We start from the raw sequence: 24,698 nt of genomic DNA on the forward strand, positions 1-24,698 counted from the left end.
TGCGGGGCGGGGCGGGGCGGGGCCGTGCGGAGCCGTGCGGGGCGCGGGGCCGTGCGGAGCAGCGCGGGGCCGTGCGGGGCGCGGGGCGGTGCCGCGCGGGCGGGCGGGCGTTACCGCCGTCCGTTACCCGACGGCCCCGGCACGCAGCGGCCCCGGCGCCACCATCGCGGTCCCAATGGACGAGGCGGAGCTGCAGCCCGCCCCGGAGCCGGCCGACATGGCTTATTTCGGCCCCACCTCCCTCACCTACCTCCCCGTGCTGCAGTGGTGGGTGCTGCCCCGTGCCCGGGACGGGCCGGGCGGAGGATGGAGCGGGAGGTGGCGCGGCTGTCTCCGCTCTCCCGCGGGGCTCGCAGGATCTGCCTTGCCACAGGGAGTGGAGGAGTCCCGCTTTTAACTCTTCTCGGTTTCGTAGGGCGAGAGTGCGGTTTGCTGCAAAGGCCCCATCATCACGGTGATGCATAAACGCTACCAAGCACGCAGGGAAATTTCCCCGAGAGACCACCCCGTGCCACAAGCCTTAGTGATACGGAGGTGGATTGACATGGGGGAAACGGGACTTTGTCTCAGCCTGTGCACTGGCTGGGATGCGGCCCTGGCAGCCATCCCCGTGGTGTGATGGCATCTCCCATGGCATCACCCATGGCATCTCCCTGGAGGATCTCCCTGGCTCTGCCACTGGTGCCTGGTGGGCTCTCGCAGCACACAGGTGGCTGCGAGCAGGTGGCACGCTGGCACTCGGGGTGATGCTGGGTGTTTGAGATTCTCCAGGGTTATTTTTTCTTGAGCTGAAGGTCGAGCTCCTTAATGAGACACTTTGTGTAGTGGAGGAAGGTTGGCACCATTGTTTTCTTGGGCTTTGAGAACAGCATCCTCTGCCATGTGACAGTCACAGAGAAACCAGGGTTACTTTACTTGTCTCCCCCAGCACAAATGAGTCCTGCTTGTAAATAATGTTGAGGCTTTTGTGAAACAGTACCAACACATACAAACTTTTAACTCATCAGCAAGTGATCTTAAATAATTTTACTCCCCCCATCAGTCATACTTGAGCAGTGGGAGCAGTCTTGTGTTTTCCCTGTGATATGGACACCACTGCTCCCATTTTGAAAGGGCTGAAGGAAGAGATTCATACAAGGTCATTCATCCAACAGGTCTGAGACACAGCATAAAACTGAATCATAAGCAGTCCTTGAAAGGATGAACTAATGATTCTTTTCATCATGACAGCCCTCTTTTCATGTTTTGAAAAATTTTGAATGTTCAGCTTCATTTTACAGTTGGTGCATTTCCAGTAGCAAACCAGATTTTGGTCTAGAAATGGTTTAACAGCAGACTTGCCAACCTGTATAATGGCCTGGCTGCTAAGGGCTCACACAGAATACGTGGCAAACCCTAAACACTTGCAGTCTGTGTGAGGTCCTAAAATCAATCAGATAAAAAACCCTACACAGTGTGTGGATAGTCAGTAGATGAATGGAGGAGGCCTTTTCCCCTGTGCTTTTACTTTAACCTCTGCCTTTCTCCCTTACCACACTTTCATTTTGATTTTTTTTGTCTTTATTCACAGTTTTGTTTTGATGCATGCCATAAAAGCCCAGGTTTTGAAAACCTTGGGGCTAATAAGCAAAAAGAGGAGTGCTGTGCTCTTTTCTGCGTAGATTGCTTTCCTGATAGAAATATTTTTGTATTATGTGTCAGCACTAAGAAGGTGTTTGACTTACTATTTGAAAAAGACTGGCAATAGACAAAAAATTCACAAAATTGAATTCCCAAATACTTTGTCACTAAGTAGTTAAATGCTGAGGAAAAACTATTGGCAGAAACCAGCTACTGGAGCATGAATTAATTTCTCATGCAGTTCCAATGACTCTTGTGATGTTATATTAAGGATGATTTTGAACTTAAGATTAATCTCCTCTGAGACTGCTCAATTGTGAAGAGTTTTGAGATGCTCTAGAAGAAAAAGCACTTCTGCCTGCTGGGAGGCAGAGCTCATCAGGACTCTCATGTAGAATGAATTTCATTTAACTTTTAGCCTGATGATGGGAAATACCCCATTAGAGCAGCAGATCCCCTATCTTTGAGTGCAGGTTCCTGCTCAGGTCTGGACATGAAGCCTTTGTTCTTGGGTGGTGGGGCTGGAGGTGGTGAGGAGCTGGCGGGGAGCCCAGCACAGCCTCTTGGGTTGTTGGGTGTTGAGGAGGTATAGGTGAGGCTTTTGGGGGTCTTCTGCTAGGCAGAAGGAAAGCTGGGGGAAACAGATAGCATTCTTCAATGGAAAGAGAGGAGGAGGCACAAATAACAGGTGAGGTAAACATCATCAGCTGCACAGAGACCACATTCTTGCTCAGTCTGTTCTAGCAAGCCAATTTGACCTTATCCAGTGTCTACTGACAAAGCAACTAAGGTAAACAAGTGGGTTGCCTGAAGTCAGGGTACTAAAGCAGGATGCTGATTTGAAGTCCAGGTGACTTATCACACCCAGTGAATTGAAAAGTCTGCTTTCCCAACCAACTCGATTGTCAGTAAAGACACAGTGAGTAACTGGCACTGTGCTGCACAGGCATTCAGCTGATAAATTAATTAAATATGCATAAATAATTTGGTAGAACGGAAACAGAGTCAGAGCAAGAAAGCCCCATGATATAAGCAGTGTGTCATGCCTTGAAAATTAATCCCTCTGCTCCTTTGATTCAGCTTTGCTCTCGTATTTGCACCATCGCCTATTATCTTCTGACATCAAAACCATTGGCATTATTTTATAATTAAAGATCATTTTTCCTGGTGAAGATAATATCTTAGGCTAATAAGTAACCAAGTTTACATTTCCCTCACCTTATTCACATGAGCAGTTGCATTTACTTGGCTATGACCATTCTGATTAGTAGGATGAATCAGGGATTTGGCAAAAGGATGGATATTTAAGCACCTAAGCCTGTTTCGGTCCTGGCCGTTCTGTTATATAGTAACTGTAAATTAAAACTCTGTTCTCCTATTAAATTTGTCCTAAAATCACAAAAACAGAATGTGGTCTATTATAGTTTGTGCACTCTGTCCCAAAACACCATATTTAATATTTTAGGTGGAAAAATTCTTGTATTATTATTTTTGGCATAGTGGGTACCCTTCTGTTTAGAAGACTGAAGTTAGATCCTTTGATATAACAACATTTTGCATATGAGAAATTCTAATACTGTTTGTATTGGTGTTAATTTTATAATGGTATTACTAAGTGCTATTGTTTTAATTTAAAAATTATGAGAACTAGTTAATTGCTTAGCAGAATCTCACATCACCTCTCTTACATGTTGAAAACAAGGATATCAGGGCTTTAAAAGTTAAAAGTAAACAGAGAGTATACGTGTATATAGATATGAAAAAGTATATTGTTTCCCAGGATACAGAATAACACAAAGGAAGTAGCTCTTTTTGGTTCTATGCTTCTATAAAATCAACATTACTATTACAGAGGTCACAGTAAGTCTGATGAACTACAAAGATCTAACAATTCTTTCTTCTAACTCTTACATAAATCAATTGATGACTTTTGTTTTGAAGGCTAGCTGATAATTTCTATTTGTGTGGAGGATGCACTGTACCCTGTCGGCTGCTATATGAGCTGTATATTGAAACCTGCAATCCAGATTTCAAGATTCAAGTACATCCATCCACCTTTGGAAAGGTACAGAGTAGATAAGATATACAGGATAAGAAGTAGGGATGCCTAAAGACAAAGCCTGATCATCAGCTTTACACACTGCATATCAAAAGACATTAAATAACAGAGAAGAATGAATATGTAATGAATTATGCTTGTGTGTTTTCTAATGAATTTATGCTAGGCCTTGGTGTAGATGCATTTGTACCAGAGGAAACAGTATTGTTTGGCATTGCAGTTTATTTTCTTCAGGGAACTGGTGTGTGATACACTAGCAAAGATTTCTTTTGCCAATATATTTTAGAAAGTTTTACAGTGTTCTTTTTTTAACAGCAGAAAGTTATGCAACTCATTCCACGGAGATGGGTCTTCTGTCTTTAAAAGATACCTTTGGTTGTTACATAATTTTATACTTTCCCTTTTCAGTATACTTGAGGTGATTTTGCCCCAAACATACCCTAAAAAGTTGCTACAGAATCATCCAAGCAAAACAAATGCAGATGTAGAACTGAATCTCCTTCTAACAGTTCCACTTTTCTATTATGTACAGGTTGATACAACCCATGGAAATATTGACACTTAGAAATCCAAATTGCAATCAACACCATAGCTAGTCAACCTTTTTTAACTAATTAAGGAAGATATTGTGATTATTTCTTGTTCCAGACTTCTTATTCAGATTTCAGAACTTCCTATTTTTTTTTTTGGGTAACTTTCTGTTAATTCCCATAGTAAGAGCTACTAAGCATTGTTTTAACTAGCCCAAAATAATTTAAGTACAAGTTGTACCTGAAGTCAATTTCATTTGTATGGCTAACCCCATTCTATGAATCATTTATCTCAATTCAGTTGAATCTAATTTTTTTACTGGGTAAGTTAAATCACTTTTGCTGAAAATTAATATTTGAGTGAGTGATCTGGTGTAATTTATTACCACAGCTTAATGGATCATCACCCATCAGCTAAGACCACAGGTAGAATTTGCCTGGCTCAGCATAGACATTGGCCACAAAGCTTGTCACCTTAAACATCTCTAGGTAGCCACTGGAGAGAAATAAGTAGCTACACATTTCCTCAGACTAAATGAGTCACCTCAGACAGCTCAGATGAACGGGGCCTCAGAACTGCCACTTGTTTTTCTCATTGACTGCGCAGTCTGCAGCGACTATCCTAGAGTCCTCTGCCTTGTAGCCATGTAGATGAGATTAATCCCATCCTGCCTGTACCCTTCCAGTGCTCCAGCTCAGCTGAGTTACCACCTGTAAGCCAAGCCTTCATGTGGTTTACCTTAATATGTTTGACTTTTAAGCTGGGACAGGCACAGATGAACTGTGTCTGGTGACATGGAAGAGCTGACGAGCCAGAGCTGCTGTGGGCTGGTGTTGCAACTATTTGCTTACAGCCTCAGCCAGCCCAGAGCATTGCTGTGCAAGCTGGCACATCCCAAAGCAGTAAGCTGGGGTGCAGCTCTCCAGTGCCTTGAAATGGTCTGCCCTTGTGCAGCAAGAGAATGGACCTTGTAGCAAGAAGCCAAGGAGAGCAAGAACTGCAGTAATCCTGGTTTAACCTGAGTGCACGTGTAATCACTTACCACAGCCTATAATGGGCTGAGCTATTAATAATTTACCAAGCTGTAGTAACCTGACTGTGCTCCATGTGTGTGGACTGCAAGGGCTTTTGCAGTCTAGCCCCATGTGGGTCAAACTACACTGGCTGAAGACACTACTAGTCTCATCTGCCCTGTCCCTCTGCCCAAATACATCACTGTCTCTGTAAGGAATGGCAGCAGGAGGAAGGATATGTCCTGTGCCACAAAAGCCCTAGATTCATAGGCTGTCCTTTTAGAAAAATGGGATTGTGCTAAGCTATCAATTTGAGAAAGGGAGCAGCTGGGGTGGGTGCATGCAGAAACATGCAATGAACAGGTCCATCATAACCCTAGAGGTGCATGTTGATGAGTCCTTTACCAAGCCCTTGGGCCACCAACACACTGAGCAGAGTCCAAGCTGCTGAGTGGAGACTCTCTTCACTCCTTGCTAACACAGAGTAAATCCTCTGCTCCTGCTATATTGGGAATATTAGAGTGTCCTGGGTTAGTCCTGGACCCAAGTGTCCTGAGTTAGTCTCTGTTAGTCTCAGGACAGCTCATGCAGAATAATCGTAGTGAAGTGGATTATAACCCTGCAGTATCTAATTACTCTGTAGAGCCCAGCCTTGACAGATGCTGCATGACCTCAGTTCACACCACCACAGTGGTCAGAAGGTTGCTTTGCAGCTTGATCATTCAGGGCCTTTTAAGACAGACAAGTCTGGCCCTATCCTGCCAGTACACCTTCCAAGAGTAAGTGGGTAGGTGAAGCCCCTTGGGCAAGTCCTTCATAAATGAATAAGGCTTGAAGGTCTGGCAGAGTATGGGACCGTCAGGGCACCTTCAGGTTCCCCCAGCTGATTGATCCTGCCCTGGCTGCAGGGGATCTCTCGGTGTGAGCACTGTTTTCTAGTGCAAATTATAAAAAAAAATCCTACCTGAGAGAGGTAATCCTTTAAATTATTTAGCCTTGGATTCACAAATGCCTGATTGAGTTTAGTTCAACAGTTACCATTTGAGAAGTATGTAAGAACAGGTATTAGTCTGGAAATTATGAAAAGCAAAGTGATTAAAGACAAAAAAGTGTGTCAGATACATTTTTGCATCTTCGAATGAATTTGCCAAGTATCTCTAATTTTCTGTTTATACAGCTTATTCAGTTAGTTTTCCCAGGCCTGGTGACAAGAAAGCGGACCACAGCAGGGAGCATCAGGTATTGGGTTTTTGTCCTTTCTTTGAAAATGTTATTTATAACTATTCTAATAAAATTTTAAAGTAGGTGACTTTTCAGCCCCAGTACTGTAATACGGCAGCTGAATTGTTGGTTGCAAGTCTGTAACACAACCCAAGATCCAGAGTAATTCATGGTGTAACCAAGGACATTAAAATAGAGTTAATTCCATGAAAACCACCACATCAGATCTGTTTTGGTAAGGCATGAATTCCAGATTGGACTGCTTTTTAAAAGACTTTAGGGCTCCAATTTGTATTGGCTATTAACAGAATGGTTGTATGAAGCATCTGCCAGATATCACAGCCTTACTGAGAGCTCTTCAGACACTGCAGCTCTAGGCCAGGAAAGACTGGCTCTGGGGTGCACAGGGATGGTGATTAATGATTAATGATTAATGTTTCTATTGTGCTTTTTGTCCTTGCACACATCCATGGAGTGACCCAGCATATACTGATGGTCAATGGAAACACTGTACAGTTTCAAACCATTTAAATCAGACAACTTCAGGTCCTCCTCCTAAACATCCTTTCTTTTCCCTTCCCTCTCTTCTAGAGCACAGAGAGTTTGATGCATTTTCATATCCAAAGTTATACTCACATGCTGAAGATCCAGACTAGGAAAAGGGATGTTTTAAGCTCATTGAAACTGAATAATTTTACAAGCATTTTGTGTAGCTGTCAAATATGGGCTTTGAGAGCAGCATGCCTTGACTTGTCTCCACTAGTCTGGGCTTGCTATCAGCTTGAGCTAGGAGATCCTTTATTCTGGGAGATACTCTTAGGTTCCTGCTCACAGCAGACAGGATTTGGGATGGTGTTTGGTGGCCTCCATGCTCGCTGTTGCCATCAGCAGAAGGTTACCTGCTCCTGGCTGCAGGTGGCCCCAAAGCATGGCACTGCTCCCCCGGCTCCTGGTGCCCAGCCTGGGAGGAGCCAGCTGGCAGCACCGTGGCTCTGTTTCTCACTGAGCTCAGATAAATCTTACAGAAGGTCTGGCAGTTTCCCTGAGTTTTAGCTTGCCATGACGCTGATGGGCCATCCAGTCCCTGAGCTACTGTAAATGGCCGAGGAACAGCTGCACTGAGTCCTTCAGCTTCCGTGGGGGTATGGGGACCTCTGTCTGCTCAGAGCCTGTTTCCTGACATCACTAACTGTCCTTTGTGTACAAATCTGAGGCACTCCATTCACTGGCTTAAGTTTTATTTAATTTAGAAGAGGGTATCATTGCAGGACAAAAACTGTTAAAAGGAGTTTGTAAAAAGTTTGTGTGATTATTTTCTGTTTGGGAAAATAAACATTCAACAAAATTTAAAAAACAAATATAGCTTTTTCTAATTGATCTTTTCTTGGTTAAATAGAATGATCATCTGCTTTCAAAAGAGGATTATTAATTATTTGCTGACTTGTTGAAAATCATACAGTTAATATTTTTTAATTTTCTAGATATCATTATGATGGAATAGCTATCAAGAAGGAGTCTTCTTTTTATGCACGTTTTTGCTGTCTTCTGTATGAACAAAATTATCTCAGGTTTGTTTTTAAAAATGTTTTAATCAAAAAATGTCACATGGCTATATGTTTTCTGTCCATGAAAATCTGTAAATCTTCTGTTGAACACTGACAGTAGCATTATATTTTTCTTCTCATTATAAACACTATGAAAGTGCTGTGCCATTAAGTGCTGTGCCCTAATAGACAAGCTGCATTTTGGAAACAGATACTGCCTAATTAGACTTCCAAAAATTGGGCACTTTAGCCACGTAGATCTTAAGAGCAGGAACTCATGCTGAACCTAAAAGAAGAGCTTAATATGTTAAGACCCTAAATGGGAGCTCAAAAAAACCATATTGAAATGGCTTCTTGACATTCCATCACCTTCCTCATTAAACAGTAGGCTGGAAAAATGTGTTAGAGTATAAATGTCTGTGCTGTTTTGAAGAGTCCTACACACAATCTTGTTATCTGGGTTTTTACTGCTTGAAACAGGACTTCAAAAATACTTCATTCACTTGGTTTTAAAATATCAGATTTTAAAATCACCTCTTGTAAGACAACATCAATAAGAAAATGCATAAGACAAGTAAAAATGGATTGCAAAACTTAAAAGCCTAAAGTCCTGAAATGAATGTAAGATACTATGGTAGGTTAAAGGGTAGACAGGAGCATGTTGTGGGCAGGAGAGGAAGAATTCTTATGGTTGAGCTCATGGTTGAGATAAACAAACCACAGGCTTGAACTTCTTCCCAAGGAAAGGAAAAAAAAAAACAATCAAAAAACGGAAGAGAATTGCTGCCAATCCGCAGCAGTTTTACACTGCTTTACAGTGAAGAAAGAAAATTAGGTGCAGTCTGTGCCTTGGACTTTGAAGACCAGGTTTGTACCCTCATTCTCTTACAGTCTTGTACATTACTTTAGTGTGTATATGGATAAATTCTAGAATTAGTTTTTCATCCTTTAATATGGAGATACAGCATTATTCTGTGGCATGAATGCTAGGGGCATACAAGTCCATATGAGGACCCAGATATCTGGTGATGCTGAAAGTGTTTCAGTGATATTTTGTATAATATTTACTTAATTGAGTGCATGCATTGGAAGAACATGGAAAAATTATACCCATGAGTTTGTCGCCTTTCTTGACAGGTTTTATGGCAGGTAATGTTGCAGAAGTCCATAGAGGGACAAGGGTAAATGATGAGACAAGACAGAGGATCAGGTTCTGTAGATGATCGACTGGCAGTCTGTTGTTGTGAGACTAAACAAATTATTAATAGGAAATTTGAGGCTGGTTTCCCATGTCACACTTACTGAAGGGATATCCTTCACTTCCTCTGTACCCAGTATAACCAGAACAGGCCTAAGGTTTGACATCCACAATAGGAAAGGTCTTGTCCACTGTTTAAGGGATATTGCAGGTCTCTGGCTAAGTTTCTGCTGGTCTTTCCTTTTCAGGGAAAGAAAGGTGTTTCCCGGCAGCATCACTTAAAAATAGCTGTCTTAATGGGCATAAAAGGAAAGCTGATTTCTCTGGTCATATGGGAGCTGAGAGAGAACTGAATGATTTGAATTGTTGCTCTTTTTCCTCCCAGTGTACAAACATGAGGAAAAAATTATGAAGTAGGAGGAACCAAAGGAGCAATGTTAGCTGAGTTTGGGGCAGGTGCAGAAAGAAGGACTTTGTCCACTGCTGGGAGACAGACAAACCACATAGGCCAGCATAGCTTCTGTCTTGGCCCTCCTCATGGAAATGAGCCACCTCCTCTGTGGGCTGGGGAACACCCTGTGGGTCATGCTTACCCACAGGGCAGCTGCTGCCCTGGCTGCTCCAGACCCCCTCCTCCTCCTTCTCCACAGCTGCAGAGGTGCCTGCCCAGACACCTACTCCTAAAAAACTGTGTTTATTTTGGCCAAGGCAAGGAATAGGATGTGCCTTCCAGGGAAAGGACTGACATCAACCAGCCACCTACTGATCTTGGTATTGGTTCTTAAGATAAGCACCTGTCCTATTGAGAAAAGGCTGAGAATTGGTGTTCTTCAGCCTGGAGAAGAGAAGGCTCCAGGGAGACCTTAAAAGCACCTTCCAGTACCTAAAGGGAGCCAGCAGGAGAGCTGGGGAAAGACTTTGTACTGAAAGAAGGTAGGCTTGATTGGATATTAGGAAGAAATTCTTTACAGTGAGGGTGGTGAGGCACTGGAAGAGGTTGCCCAGAGAAACTGTGGATCCCCATCCTTGGAATTGTTCAAGGCCAGGCTGGATGGGGCTCTGAGCAACTTGCTCTAGTGGAAGGTGTCCCTGCCCTTGGCAATGGAGTTGCACTGGATAATCCTTGACAGTCCCTTACAAACCAAACTATTCTATGATTCTATAACTTTTCAGATAAAAAAAAAAGCAAAATATAAAGATCATATTCAGACAAAGATCATATTTCTAGCTGCATTAGAAAAGTCCCTTAACCACAAAATTATCTTGTCTGATGCTCCTTTCATTAAAGACAATTTTAAGAAGACACTATAATGTTGAGGCAAGCCAGACAGCTGAAATTAGAACAGCTTCCACTCTAAATTCAGCTGCATGTCCCTCTCCCAAGCCAACATGCAGGCCCACAACACCTGGGCAGATGGGTGTCACAATTACTTCTTAGTATCTCATATAGCACAGCAGGAGAAAACAGAGAGAAAACAGTAGAAAAGCACAAAATGCAGCCTGAGAAGGATGAGTAGCATGACACTGAAAGAAATAATTAGTTCTCATGCTAAAAAAGCATCTGCTTCTACCAAATAAGTGAGTTAGTTTCCATTTGTGTGTGGAGTTTTTTAAAAATTTTTTTTGTAATTAAGTAATGAACAAAATAACTCATCTTTACTGTCCTATCAGTAGGGTTCAGGACTTTTTGAAATCACCATTAATTTTTCATGATCCAATAAAACCAGCAATGGAAAAGTTTAGATTGTTTTTTAGTTAAAAGAACTGAAATTTTGAAAAAAGTAGTTAAAATTTGATGACTCTTTTACCAGAAAGAAGAAATTGTGCCCTCATATAAGTAATCATATTTGTAAACACAGCAGGGTACTTGACATATAATGTCAATTTTTGAGAGTGTATTTGTGTGGAAATTTCCAAATCAGAGTGAAGAAGATTTATAATGTAGCATTTCAGTGCAGTCCAGTGCCAGTCTGTTGTCCAGACCCCTCTAATGGGATAACTTCTCTGGCTTGTTGCCATTTCCCTCAGGCAGAGGCTGGGGATATCTGTTTCAGCAGTAAACGTGTCCTAAACAGCTACTGCGCCCTCCCATGCCCGAATTAAATCCAACATGCAGATGCTTTTCCTGTCACACCTGCCAGGAGGAAGGTGGATCCCTGAGCCCAGCTGAGACACCACGGCATCCATCAGCCTGTGGGCTGGCAAGGAAAAGAAAGGCTCCAAAATTGTGGAGTCTTTCTAAATACTGCACAGGATATTTCTTGACCATGATAGCCAGCAAGTGTCATGGTGCTGGTAGTGAGGAACTGCTGAAGGATCTGGCAGCCTGGGAGCTATGCTTGTGGGTGTCACAGAAATGGCAGTAAGATTATAATGGTTTGCCTTTAAACACAAAGAAGGTGGTTGCATTTTGGTAGTCAGTGGAACCTCGGATGTGTTGGGGTTGGAATGTTTTCACACAAGGGGTGATGAGGATGGTCTTACACAGCACCTGTAAATTGGTTCATTGAGAAATCTTCAATTCTTTGAAGATATGTGTACCACTGCTCTGATGATGGCATTATGAAAATAGTGTAAATATATGCAGCTGTAGTCAATGAGGTCTGCCAGTGTATTACAGACATGAGGGAATTATGGTATTTACTGATTTGTATTACAGCAGAATGTGATCCCTCTTGGAATGGGAGCTTTGAGGACAAGCTCTCCCTAAACTGGTACCAGGTCTGGCTCAGAGTACAGCAGTGTTTAAAAACTGTCATTGAATTTTGGTTCTGTAATAGCTGCTTTTTTGATTCTAGTAATAGACAAGGTTTAGAGTCCTGACTGGCTAGTGAAGCAAACATACTATTTTTTAATTAAAAAAATTATTTTGCTTTTAGCAAATTAACTTTTCTAATCTCTGTGTAATCTGACAGTCAACAGTATGCACATTCACCACCTTCCCTCCTTTCATTTTTCTTTTGTTCTTCCCATTTGCATCTCTGTTATTCTTTATTTCATCCCCACTGTTGTATTTCCCATTTTAGCTTCAGTTCCCACCCCACAGCATTGTCCAAACTCTGCAAGAGAGATAGTGAAACTCCTTGTGATTTTTTGTCTCCCGTTTTCCCCTTCTCCCACCCACCTCCTCTTTTGTGTGTTCTGTCTCTACCCAGGCACTGCTCTCCGGGGGAAGTGAGCATCTCTGATGTGCAGCCGAGCACCAGGTGAGCCCCAGCCCCCTCTGGCAGCATGGCAGCTGTTTGTCAGTGTTCCATAGGTATTTGCCTGGCTGCTGGGCACAGAGGACTCCTTGGCTGTCCCCCGTGTCCCTGTGTCAGGGGAGTGGGGAGCCAGGCTGCCGAGGGAACCAAGGCACTGGAGGCGAGCCATGCTGATACGTGTTGCCATAGCAGCAGCAGCAGAAGATACAGCTGGCCGCCCTCTCAGGGAGAGCAGGAGCTGGAAAATACTCATTAATTTTATTTCACCAGCTTCAGAAATCTGCAGGAAGGACTTGTTTGAAAGGAGTGTTATGAAACATCTCTACTTACATTTTGTAAGTAGAGATGTTTGTAGTTTGCTTTGTCCAATCACCACTTCTAAAATGTTTGGGCAAAGGAGTCACGAGCTCTACCAAACACACTCAGCATGGATGCTGTGCCCTGTGTTGGGCAGCCAGATGGGTGGTTTTGCTGGAGCACAGCCTTCAAGGCACAGAGTAGGGCAGAGGGAAAGGTGGCAAGGGCCAGTCCTGTGGATGGCAGAGAGTGGAGAGGAACATTTCCAGTGGCTGGAGTTTATAGGAGGAGAAGTTGTTACATTTTGTCCTCCGTCCCTTCAGGGTGTATGGTGGAACCCTGGTTTGTAATGCATCACAGCAGTGGAACCCAGTAGCCAGGCTCTGATTAGATAGCCTGCCACCCTTCCAGACAGGAGCCTTGGGTTTGAAATGCTTTCATAGACAGTGAGCAGCTGCCAGCAGCAGATGGAGGCTTGACTGGAGACATCCAAATTTTGCAGCATGTCCCTTTTACTAGCAACATTGCTTCTCCCTCACATCAGCCTCAGCAAAACAGGCAGGGAGAGAGCCAGGAGAAAGTCCAGCAAGAAAGCAGCCTGTTGTGCCTGCTTTCAGCAACCAGCCAGAGGTCGAGCCTTTGCAGGTCTAGGTAAATTCTGACTGTGTGACACACCACGGCCAACTTGCAAAGTAAATGGGAAGCAGTCAGAAACAAAATGCCATCTAAACTTATGTGTGATGCAGAAAATGGAATAACTGTGAAACCTAAGCAAAAGGATTATAATGTTTTTGTTATTTTCATATTTGTGATAGTTATTACCATTCCAAACAAACTGCAACTAGTAATATAAACCCAGGGTTTTGGTGCAAGAAGTTCAAAGACATTGCACTGTTAAATGGTCAATTGTCATTAAAATGAATGTTTCAGTTTAATCCTAAAATTCAGAAGTTGGTCCCAGATTTGTTAGAAAATCATGGGATTACTAAATTACAGGAAAGGCAGCGGGGTTTGTTTCCCAAATACAATTCTCCAACCTAGTGGAGTCTATCCAGTTTGAGCTCATTTTCTTACTAAATACAGAATGAATCAGTGAACTTTTGAATGTTTGTTTGGTTTTTTCTGTTATTTATTTTATCACAGTAGAAGTTCCTGGAGTTCTGAAAATGCAGCTGATTACAAGAAGAATAGACAAAAAAAAGGAACAGTGAGTTTCAGATACATTAGACATAACAAAATATCTATCTTTGTGTTTAATTACAACTTCTATCTAATATGTTTTGATGAAATACAGCTAGCCCATCTTCCTCAAAATAGTCTTGGTCTGTGTAATCTCACTACATGCTTAGTTCCCCCAGTCCTATTTCATCCATTAGCTAAATATTTTTGTTGTCTTATCATCAGCTCAAATAATTTTTTCTGTACTGAGAGCAGAAATTGTGCCTGACAGATCAGTTTTGAATATTAGGGGAGTTAGTAGGGCACAGCTTTCCTTGCCTGAAGCCCACAGTAACAGACCCTCATGCTGTTGAGATGGTATCTTTTCAACACATCGTTTCTTACTCACTGACAACATCTACATGCTCGGAGTTTATTGTCATAAGAAGTATTTAAATACTAGGAAATGATTAAGAAAAAAGAGCACAACCCCTGCCCACAGAAAAGGGCAGATGCAAAACTAACCTGTGGCAGTTCTCCCCTCAGCCAGCTGTCATGGGATGTCCTGACACCAGGCTTGTTGGATCAGCCAGCAGAGCATGAGCAACAAACTTGTGTGGACCAAAGTGAGGAAAGAATGAGAGGCTGGATGTGTGACTTACTTCCACCGAGTGCTCGGGTGCAGTACTGAGTGCTGTGACAATGACAGGCAATGGGAAATGTCCTGTCACCCCCCCAGCACAGCCAGCTATCTGCAGCCTCGTGCAGAGGGTTACAAGTGTGACACGAGTGCTACAGAACATATATATGGAAGATCTGTATAGCATTAAATATTTACTGGTTTTGAAAAGAAATTCATGTACCATTTAGGATTTGAACAGTTAGGCAGCCCTTCTTTTTTTTTTCATCCACCCCTATTTTCTAAAAAAAAGACAATAATTTCTCTAAAGAAATACACCTTATTATAAAATCATGTCCTACAACTTCAAGAAAATACTTAACAACTTTAACCAAACTGACAAAGTAATTGCAATCTTTTTTTTTTTAATTGTCCAAAATAAATTCTGATGCATCAAGAGTAAGAATTTGCAGTATTATCCATCTGTCATTTATCTGAAGACTGAACAAGAGACATTTCATTACCTTTCTCCTGATTTCAACCAGTTCTTCTTTGGAGAACAAGCACAAAGTGAGACATACCCCTATGAACTGGTACGTTGAAAGTACATGGCCATAAAACAAGTTAGCTCTTTTCCTGTGAGATCATTTTGTACCCTCTTTTTGGTAACAGATTGCACTGCTTGCCAATGACTACTACAACTATTGTCAAGTTATTTTACAAATGGTGAGAGAGACCAAGCTTGACAAGGTATGCTTTTTCTTTAACAACATTTACTCTGACAACAGCAAACAGCTGTGAGGGCAAAATTGTGTCTGTGTAGCTTATTTATTTGATGATTTGAGCCAAAGTAGATGATGATTTACAGACAAAAGGAGCATTCAGTCAAGTTATTTTAAAATTCTGAATTAACACAACTTGCTCCAAGAATCTGAGTTTGTACACATATTCTGAGCCCTCCTGGCACATCAATAAGTCTGAGCTGAGCACCTAACACATAGCCATGGATACATACCTTTAACTACATTCTCATATCCATGGCACAATTCTTTGTTTCTTTCCTCTTTTGTACACTGCCTGGTGAGGTTCAGCTTGTTGCTGCTTCCCCAGCACGCTTCCACTTCCACTGGAGCCCAGCCAGGATGGGCCCAGGCAAAGAGTCCATCTCCACAGTCATTCCTTTGCTTCTGTGTCTGTGTGTTGTCTTACTGAATTATACTTCATATTCCACAAGTGTAAAATCAAAGAAAATTCATAAAGGGCTTTATGTGACAGGTGGAAGATTGTATCATGTCATTCTGGACATCTCTGCAGCCTGAAAGAATAGAACTGATGTGCCTGCCAGATGTGTGCCAGCTGTTAAAAAGCTATGATAGGTATCTATTCAAGGTACTGCACACACATTTCCTTGCTGTAGTTGTGCTATTACGTGTTTGTGTCTTTTTGGTAGCTCTAAGGAGAAGGGCCCTCTCTTTCTTTTGTGCTGTACAATAGGATTTCTGTTTATTCCTCAGCTCTTATCTTTTTGCTTCTTCTGAGACAGCCTGGTATGGGTTTTGGTTTTGAAAGGAGATAGTAGAATTTGGGATAGCTTTCAATTTTCTCCTATATATTAATTTGAAAGTTCCTAATATCAGTGGAGGGTGCTGTTATAAATGTGGTCTGTGGCTCTGGCATGAGGTTATGTGACTGAAATTTCAACTGATGATGATTTTCCAGATTATGAGAGTTACTTTTCCTTTGAGAACACTACTGCATTTCTCAGTGACCTTCCACATAGAAATATGCAGTTTTCTGATAAAAATAATTTGCTTCTTATTTCCAGCAGGTCATTAAGTATTGTATAGAAATTAATTCAGGAAGCAATATTTACTCTTAGGCTCTTTGTTGTTCTGCTAAAAAAGTTAGCTTAGCTCTTTCTTAATTGGAAGAAAAAAATGTGTTTCTTTACACTTACATTTAAATTATCAATAAAATTTTATTTCATGCTGCTGTAAATATCTGTGGTACACCAGTCAAGTGCAGCAGCATGAATTTGTATTCTAGGAATTGGAGAACATCCTACTTCCTGATTTCCTGGAGGAGGTGCCTGCACAACACATAGACTCAATCAGATCATTCAGTGAAAATGTTAAATGTTGGATGCTTAATCCTTTGGGAGGTTTTCCATTACTGCTTCAAACATCCAAGTCTAATGGTAGGTTTGAGTAAGAGAGATATTTTCAAAAATAATCTTTGGTTAAACTGCAGAGAAGCTTGTATTACAAAACTCTTAAATAATTTTAAAAAAATGTAGCTTATGTAACAGTGATAGTAGCAACAATTAGAGTTAGTTGGGATACAGTTAAAAATAAATGGTCTTGCATGCTGTGTGAGAACAAAATTAAGCCAAAAGCATTCCCAGTTCATGGTAAATTGAAATGTACTTAAATCTTTTTACAGATCTGTCTCTTGATGTGATTGCTTTGGCCCTGTAGATGACCAAAAATATGCAGCATGCCCTCTGAAACTCAGATATTATTGTGTCTCTTCCTCTTACAAGTGGCTTTATGCTGATAAATTAATTAATGGCTAGAGCAGTCCAATATGAAAGGGAAAAAAGCTATAGTCCCATTGGGAAAATATGACTGATATTAGAAGACGATTGGAAAAAAAATCTGTTCTCTACAAAGCTGTGGTATATATGTGTGTTTGTAAGTATGCACACACACACTTATATTTATATACATTAAGCTGAAGATTCTGACTGAAACATTGTGTTGCTCAGTTGATCATTGAGTGAAGACCAGTTCCACAGAGGTAAAGCAGGGCTCCTGTGTAGGCAAAAGTTTGTGTTAGGATTCATACGCTCAATGTTGCAGACAGACTTAATTTTGGCATTTCTTACATTTGAATGCTTGACAGAGCATTAATTAGGAAGTATTAAATGAAAATAAGAAAATATTGAAAGACTTTTTCCTGCACATCATGGATTAATAGATTCACAGTGAAGGAAGAGAGGTGGGCTGGGCAGCTTCTCCCTGCAAGTTTTGACTGTAAGGGTCCCCAGTCCATCCCATAATGCTGGCTCAGTGCCCCTGCTGTGCCCTCCATTGCCCTCCATATCTCCCCCAGGGAACTACTTTCTAACTTAAAAGATGTCTTCATTAATGTATTTTAGACTGTAAAATATTAGTGATGTGAAATATCTCCCTCTTCTTCTTTAACAGAAGCTAAAGAGTTTGTAAAAAGGCTCAGGAGACAGACAGACCTTTGCAACATGGTCAAGGTATGTTCCAGAATTCATGAAAAAAAAGAGCCTGGAATCTCATTCCTGTGAGCTGTTTGCACTGTTTTTGACATGCTCCATTGGAGAAGAAGTGCAGCAGCATGGATGTTCTTAACTGTACACTGCCCATGTCACGCTCACACTCCCACCCATCTCTTCCCACACTGTGAAGCATGCTGAGAGGACATTTTCCTCACTGTGAATTCTTCTGAAAGCCTCTGAGATGGAGCTGATGGTAGCCCATGGAGAGGAGAACACAGTAGCTGGCAGGGTCAGATGACAGTTTCCAGCATCTTTGCCCATCCATGCCAAAGTCAGTCGAGAGCTGGAGCGTTCCTTCCATTGGTGTCCTTGGATCCTCCCAAATCCTTGGGTTTTCAGGTGGTCTGGGCTATAGCAGAAAAAGGAAAGTCACAAATTGGGAAGAAAGCAAAAGAAAACAGGGGATATGTTCTCCCCTTCAAACATGTACAAGGGGTTTTTTTATATTTTCCCAACATGCCATCTGATTTGAATTGTTATTCAGATGGAAGAAGGGAAGGAGGAAGAAAACAAGTGAGGGAGGGACAGGAGGAACTGCATCTTCTTGAACCAATAAATGTAGCTTTTCTTTGTGAGAAAATTTCATCACCAGTAGCATACAAAACACTCCCTCCTCTTTAACAAAAAAAAGAGTAAAAAATAAAAAGCACAGACATGCATAAGGGTGCCTACCCACACAAAAAGTTGACTTCCATGAAGTACTGAGCACTCCTAGTTTCCACTAACTGCAGCAACCCTTGGAGATACAAATACCTGAAAATCTCAGCTTTATGTGCTTCTAAACAGGTCTTTTTATGCTTTGAAGAGCATGATCCAGCAAGATCACGAGTGTCAATTATTCCCAGATATGTGCATTTGATTTGCAAACTTCTTGTTTTCAAGCCATGGTGTCAAAGGGCTGGTTGTAGCTCTTTCAGCCTTCCTTCCCTATTCTTAATGTGTGGAAAAGCTGCAGAGTCAAAACTGGATTTACACCCGCAAGATTTAGAGCAAGAGAATTGCAGCAATTGGGGGAAGTTCTCTAGAAGAAGCCTCTGGGTGCTCTGCATCCCTTTTATACTGTTTAACCCACACAAATTGAACACAGCAGACTGGAGAATCAGGGCCGAATTTACACTTCTAGCTCTCACAAGTTGTTTGTACCTTGTCTAGAGCCTCTTCAAAACACAAGGGAAAAGTAAAAGAGTTTTACTGTACTTGACATTTTGGGGTAGTGAGTTCCAAGGTTTAATTATTTGTTGTATGAAAAAATACTTTCTTTCATTATTTTAAAATTTCTACCCTTCTTCAAGCAATGCTTCCCACAAACCTGCATCACATCCTGCTTCAGTTATTTCTCTCTGAAGGTTAAGTTTCTCATCTTCTCACACAGGAGTAATTTGATATTTCTAATCACCCTTCTCAGTTTTCTGTCTAAAATGCATCTGGAATTTCAACTAAAGACTGATGGTCAGAGCAGGCAAGAGTGCTCCTGATGAGAAGTGCTACAGAGGCACTGTGCAGCTGCAGCCTCTGAACACTGTAACCACATCACTCCTTGTAGAGCACTTCACAATAATTCAGCCATCTGGTGAGAAAGTAAGAACAATTTTGGCAGGGTCAACATTCAAAAGAAAAAAAGGTAACTTTCCCACCATGTGTAGATAAAGCAGGCTGACAGCTGCTACTACCTGGACATGTAGAAATAATTAGAGCATAAAAAGTGCAAATTCCCTGTGAGAAAAGAATATGAATATGATGCTTGTCATTTTCTGGGGCTGATTCCTCCCTCTGGTAAGTTGTATTTGAGTGTTGAGAGGGCTGGCTCTCAGTCATTTTGGAAAATTATGTTTAGTTTAGTGAAATCCAATGGCTAAAGGGATCAGTCCAAAGTGTTGGGGCATGGAGTCAGGCATTACCAGCATATTGAAGGTGCTGCCCCAGTAGTTCCCAGCCTTTGGGTCATTGTGTTCTTTTTGCAGGCTCTTTTTCTGTCACTGAAGCTCCAAGTCAAATAAGAATGATGCCTTTGTCTTTAACTTATATGAAGGAGATTGCTAAGTGAGAATCAGATTGAGTTTGGTATTTTAAAAAAGTTAGCAGAGTGAAGAAAAATAACTGTATTAATAATTTTTGCAAAGAAATGGTCAGCTGCATTCATTGCTGCTTGTGTGGACATGTTAAGCACCAGGTGAATGGGATTTGTTAAAACATGTGAATCCTGAAGTGTTCTGGAATTTTACAAAACATATTTTTCCTCTGAAAAGCCTGAAGTGCAAAATAGATTTTAGGATCTTACTGATTTCAGTATGAAAGACTAAACATATTTGTTAACAAAATTTAATGGATTCAGATCTAGTTTCCTTGACTCTTTTCATTGTTTCATCCAGAATCTTAAGAAATATTGTGTGATATTAGCAACTAATTAAAAAGAGTGAAGAGATTATGATAAGTGTTAGTCTGGAAATTGTTTGCAATATCTGTGTGAGTAGTACTTTTTGAGACAAATATGAGGACAGATTCATTCACAAATGACTCATAAGCAGATAAATGAAATAAAATACCAACTAATACTGTTTTAACTAACACCATATTTCTAATGTTATTTTTACTCTCTCAAAGGCTTGAGCAATTTGAGAAAACTTGCAACAATTAAATTGCAACATAAATTAAGGACAGATAGCACTGAAGGAAAGTCATCCCTGATACACCATTCCATGCTTTAGACAAAATATCATTATTTAGTGTAATTATAATAACTCTAGGCAAAGCCAATTGCCCAGGCAATTGCCCAGATAAGTCAAGTATGTTAGCCTTGTCTGCTCCATCACAGACAACACAGAGCATCATTGAAAAGGACATCTCCCAGAACAAAACTCTCTTGAAGACAACTTCAGATTTATCTCCTTTGATCCTATACCCCCCTACAACCCCAGTTTGGAGACTGGTCATATGAAGTCTAGTATTGAATAAGGGAAGCTTTCCTTTTTCAATTCCCTTATTTGGCTGAGTTAAGGGCTTGAGAAAATGAAAGGCATTAACTGCTTTTTTATTCTCTCCAGACAGTAAGAGCACTCTTGAACAACAACAGCACAGTCAGTGTTCTGCGATCAGGCTTGCATGCCATCTTCAATGAGAAATCTCTGGATGTGACTAAAGACCTCTTTCAAGAGAAGTTTAGGAATCCAAAGAAGCGGCAGAAAAACATACAATTAAAATGTAATTAATTGTTGCTATTTATTGTCTTTCCTCTTAAGCCTAGCTTGTCATTGTTGAAGGTCCAGCATTTCCTCTTGTTTATTTATGACATCTGCCTTACTGGGAATTACAGTCTTACTGTAACCTGAAGGGCTAGAAAAGAGCCAATAAAATTGAGAATCAAGCATGAGGTAATATCCTCCTAACTTTAAAGGTTAAAAATTAAAGGCTTTTGGTTCTAACTCTCTTAAAGCTTTTTGTGACAGCAGGAGTGGGGTTTGTGTTACTGAATTATGTATCTCCCAGAAGAAGGTTGACAAGCAGGAATATTTTTTCATTATTTCTTTTGACAGGAGAGATGTTTTTAGTCATTGCATTTTCCTCTGTTATTAGTTGAAGCACACAAAATCATTTCTTGTGGCCAGATTTTAAAATACTGTAGGCTGAACTGGACAAGGCCTTTTAGCTTTTGTGTCCTTTTGCTGTATTGTGGCCTATGGGATCAATGTTGTGCTGTAAACAATAAAATACACAGTTTGTGTGCAGCCACGACATAATGATTTGACAGCTTAATGAAAAGGAACAGAATGGCAACTTAATTTTTAAATGAATGGTCTGCCATTTAAAATATTGGGAAGAGATAGGCAAGTTGGACTAGGCTGTGCACAGAACTAACTGGGGGAACCTCAGCTCTGTTCCTGGTACATGCACTGACAACAGATTTGTCACAGACTTTCTGTGACTGCTTTCAGTAGGAATAATAACTTGGCTGCTTCACAGAACCATCAGGAGAACCATTTCAATAATATACATATAAATGCTAAACCCAAAACCACTGCATAGAACAGTTACTACATTTTCCCATTATATCTCCAATGCTCTTAGTCTTCCCAAGGTGGTTTTATTGAATTCTCTGTTTTCGTTGCTTTTCCAAACTGTCATTTGTACTAAGCAAGGTTTCACTGAACTTGTCCATATGCTTTCTTGAAGGAAGAGGTCTCGATTAGAAGGGTATAAATTCAGAGAGGTGCAATTCACCTTTTGGCATTGGGTGGTAGGTGCCAAACTTTTGGGGGTACAATTGCACTGATTTGTGGCAACATTATCCCTATTTCTGTTGGTCTACAGAATATTCTGCGTTTTCTGTTACTGTTTTAAAATTTTGTTCTCCTGTCAACAGCCAGACCAAGATTATTTTTTTTCCCTCAACCACATAAAATCCCAGATAAATAAGTTAGCATTACCTCTAACCAAATTCCAGCTTTCTCATTGGAACTGTTTTTTCTTGCCATCTTTGTCATGATGTGCAGTTATGCTGGAAATGGACATACACTTGAATTCTGACTAATTCAAAGTAGGGTACTGTTCCTCACTAAAGAAATGGTATATTAATCAAACTGCTAGAAACTGATGTCTTAATCTATTTTAAGGTAAAGATAAAAGAGAAAAAAAAAGCTCAAAACTGCAGAAAAAAAACAAAAGGCAGACCAATAATTTCAATTAATGATCTCCCTTCTGTATTTCACAGGTCTGAAAAACTTCATTTCTTCACTGACATCTTCCACAGATATTCGAGATCTCCTGAGCTGTTTGTCTTCAGATCTCCAGACTTTTGTTATTAAGGTATAAAATTAATAATTTCAGAATAGAGGGAGCGATCCCATCATTTATCCTGCTACATGCTGACTGTCACTAGTCTGCAGGAGACACATTGCACACTAGCAACCTGACCAGACTGCAGATTTGCATAAATACAATTTATGCAGGCTGTGGAAAAAGGGAGAATTAATTGACATACAAAAATTCCATCTGTGCAAACAACTACGAGCATATTTCTGTGCACATATCCACTCTAGTGGTTTCAGTATCTGCTCTCATTTCATAGACATATCATGGCCCCTAATAAACTAAAATTCAGAAGTAATGTGTTGGTATAAATGAAGAGAACACTTCATGGTTCCTTACATCTTTGTTTCAGCAAGCTGTTGACTTTTAGCAAGTACGAAGAACTTCTAGTAGAAAGTCTCCAGCTCTTGTGAAAGATTAAAGTATGACCATCCTCACATATGCACCTTTCAACAGATTACCAACCCTACCACCCCTCTGCCTTCACTGACTCACAATTTGTGTCACCGTGTTGGTACTGCTGCATTTGGTTGGTTACCATAACAATTAACTTGGTTTTGGGTGGTGCTTAGAGTTTGGGGGTTTTTTTCTCCTTTCTGAAGAAGCAGAGTAAACTGTGTTGCCTTGGCTTAATTATTTGCTCTTATTTTTTTCTTTTTAAATGAAGAATAGTTCTTTGCAATTCTGTAGTGCCTCCATCTTACATAACCCTCAACTACATGATGGGATGGTATAGAGAAGATGAAGTGGGACTTTTCCTGGGGGTTCATAGTTATAGGCCATAAGGCAATAGACACAAGTTGCAGCAAGGAAAATTTCTGACGGATACAAAGAAAAAAAAATTACCATTAGAATAATTAAGCATAGGAAGAGGCTACCTGGAAAGGCTGTAGAATCTTTATCCAGGAGATATTCAGAACTTGGCTGGACAAGGCCTGATCTAAGCTGGCCATGCTTTGGACAAGACATCAGAATAGATAATATCCAAATATGTCTTTCAACCTAAGACATTTTAGGATTCTAATAGAAAAAAACAATGCTTGTTGCTTTTTTCACCTTTGTATGCAGTGTGTACAGGGAAAACAGTCTGACACACAGAAAGGAATTCTTTTAACCAACTTTATAATAAACATTTTTTTTTATTATCTGCAGCCAAGCAAGAGTAAAGAGGCATTTAAAGAGCAGGCATCAGATTTCATGTTGAAGTGGAACCTCCTACTGAGCAATGTAGGCAAGATTCTGACCATCAACAGGACAGACAGTTTTGGTAAATAGGATCTTTGTGACTGTAATTTGATGTGCCCCATTTTGAGCTGAGATGGCAGAGGCAACAGATCCAAAAGTACCTAAAGGGGGCAATGAGGGCTGGTGATGTAATGACAGGACAATGGGGAATGGCTTCAGACTGAAAGAGAGCAGGTATAGACTGGATACTGGGAAGAAATTCTTTACTGCGAGGGTGGTGAGGCATTGGAACAGGTTGCCCAGAGAAGCTGTGGATGCCCCATCACTGGAAGTGTTCAAGGCCAGGTTGGATGGGGCTTTGAGCAACCTCTGGAATGTGCATGGCAGGGGGTTGGCATTAGATGGTCTTTAAGGTCCCTTCCAACCCAAACCACTCTTTGTTTCTGTGATTCTATGACTTTAACTGACATAAATGCATGCAACATTTAATAGAGGCATCTCTTCTCCTGTTCCTTTCTTTTTATCACCATTCTCCTGGTGATGTGGCTAGCCAGCTCAGGGAAATTAAATTATTAGGTTTTGACCAAACCAGTTCTCTGAGCAAAACTCTAGGATGAGCAGAAGAGAGAAGATTAGGAGCATGCAGATGTAGATGGCAGGAAGGCTGGAACTCCCTCTTTTGGCAGAAATTGTACTTTGTGGGGAAACAGGGAACAGCCTGAGGTGAGAGCCTCTGCTTTCTCTCCATAGAAGAGCTGCACACCACAGCAAAATGGTTTGATGGAGATCTGGGGCCACTAATATTCCAAACTGTAAGCATTCCAGACATCTCAAGTGATAGCTCTGAGTCCCCCAGGTTCTTTCTGTATAATGCAGCCAGAGCAGAGCCACTGCAATAACTAGTTGCCAAAAAAGCAGTTAGTTCCTCTGACAACAG

General features: G+C 41.0%; 1 protein-coding gene across 5 annotated transcripts in view; it reads left to right on the top strand.

Annotated features, from left to right (window-relative positions):
- The first annotated feature begins 132 nt into the window (after positions 1-132).
- Positions 133-24,698, top strand: part of RFX8 (regulatory factor X8) — a 31,774-nt gene continuing 7,208 nt past the window's right edge. The window contains exons 1-14 of one of the 5 annotated variants that reach the window (XM_064408066.1): positions 133-267; positions 3,562-3,685; positions 6,401-6,462; positions 7,926-8,012; positions 12,342-12,392; positions 13,830-13,893; positions 14,922-15,056; positions 15,136-15,213; positions 15,739-15,852; positions 16,510-16,660; positions 17,673-17,731; positions 20,815-20,971; positions 22,479-22,573; positions 23,729-23,843. In XM_064408066.1, coding sequence (XP_064264136.1) covers positions 176-267; positions 3,562-3,685; positions 6,401-6,462; positions 7,926-8,012; positions 12,342-12,392; positions 13,830-13,893; positions 14,922-15,056; positions 15,136-15,213; positions 15,739-15,852; positions 16,510-16,660; positions 17,673-17,731; positions 20,815-20,971; positions 22,479-22,573; positions 23,729-23,843 — 1,384 coding nt within the window. In that variant the 5' untranslated portion in view covers positions 133-175. The remainder of the gene's footprint in view (positions 268-3,561; positions 3,686-6,400; positions 6,463-7,925; positions 8,013-12,341; positions 12,393-13,829; positions 13,894-14,921; positions 15,057-15,135; positions 15,214-15,738; positions 15,853-16,509; positions 16,661-17,672; positions 17,732-20,814; positions 20,972-22,478; positions 22,574-23,728; positions 23,844-24,698) is intronic. The other 4 variants (XM_064408067.1, XM_064408068.1, XM_064408069.1 and 1 more) reach the window with 4 other exon arrangements.

Source organism: Passer domesticus, chromosome 2, assembly GCF_036417665.1.
Source record: "Passer domesticus isolate bPasDom1 chromosome 2, bPasDom1.hap1, whole genome shotgun sequence".
In the NCBI taxonomy this organism is placed as follows: domain Eukaryota; kingdom Metazoa; phylum Chordata; class Aves; order Passeriformes; family Passeridae; genus Passer; species Passer domesticus.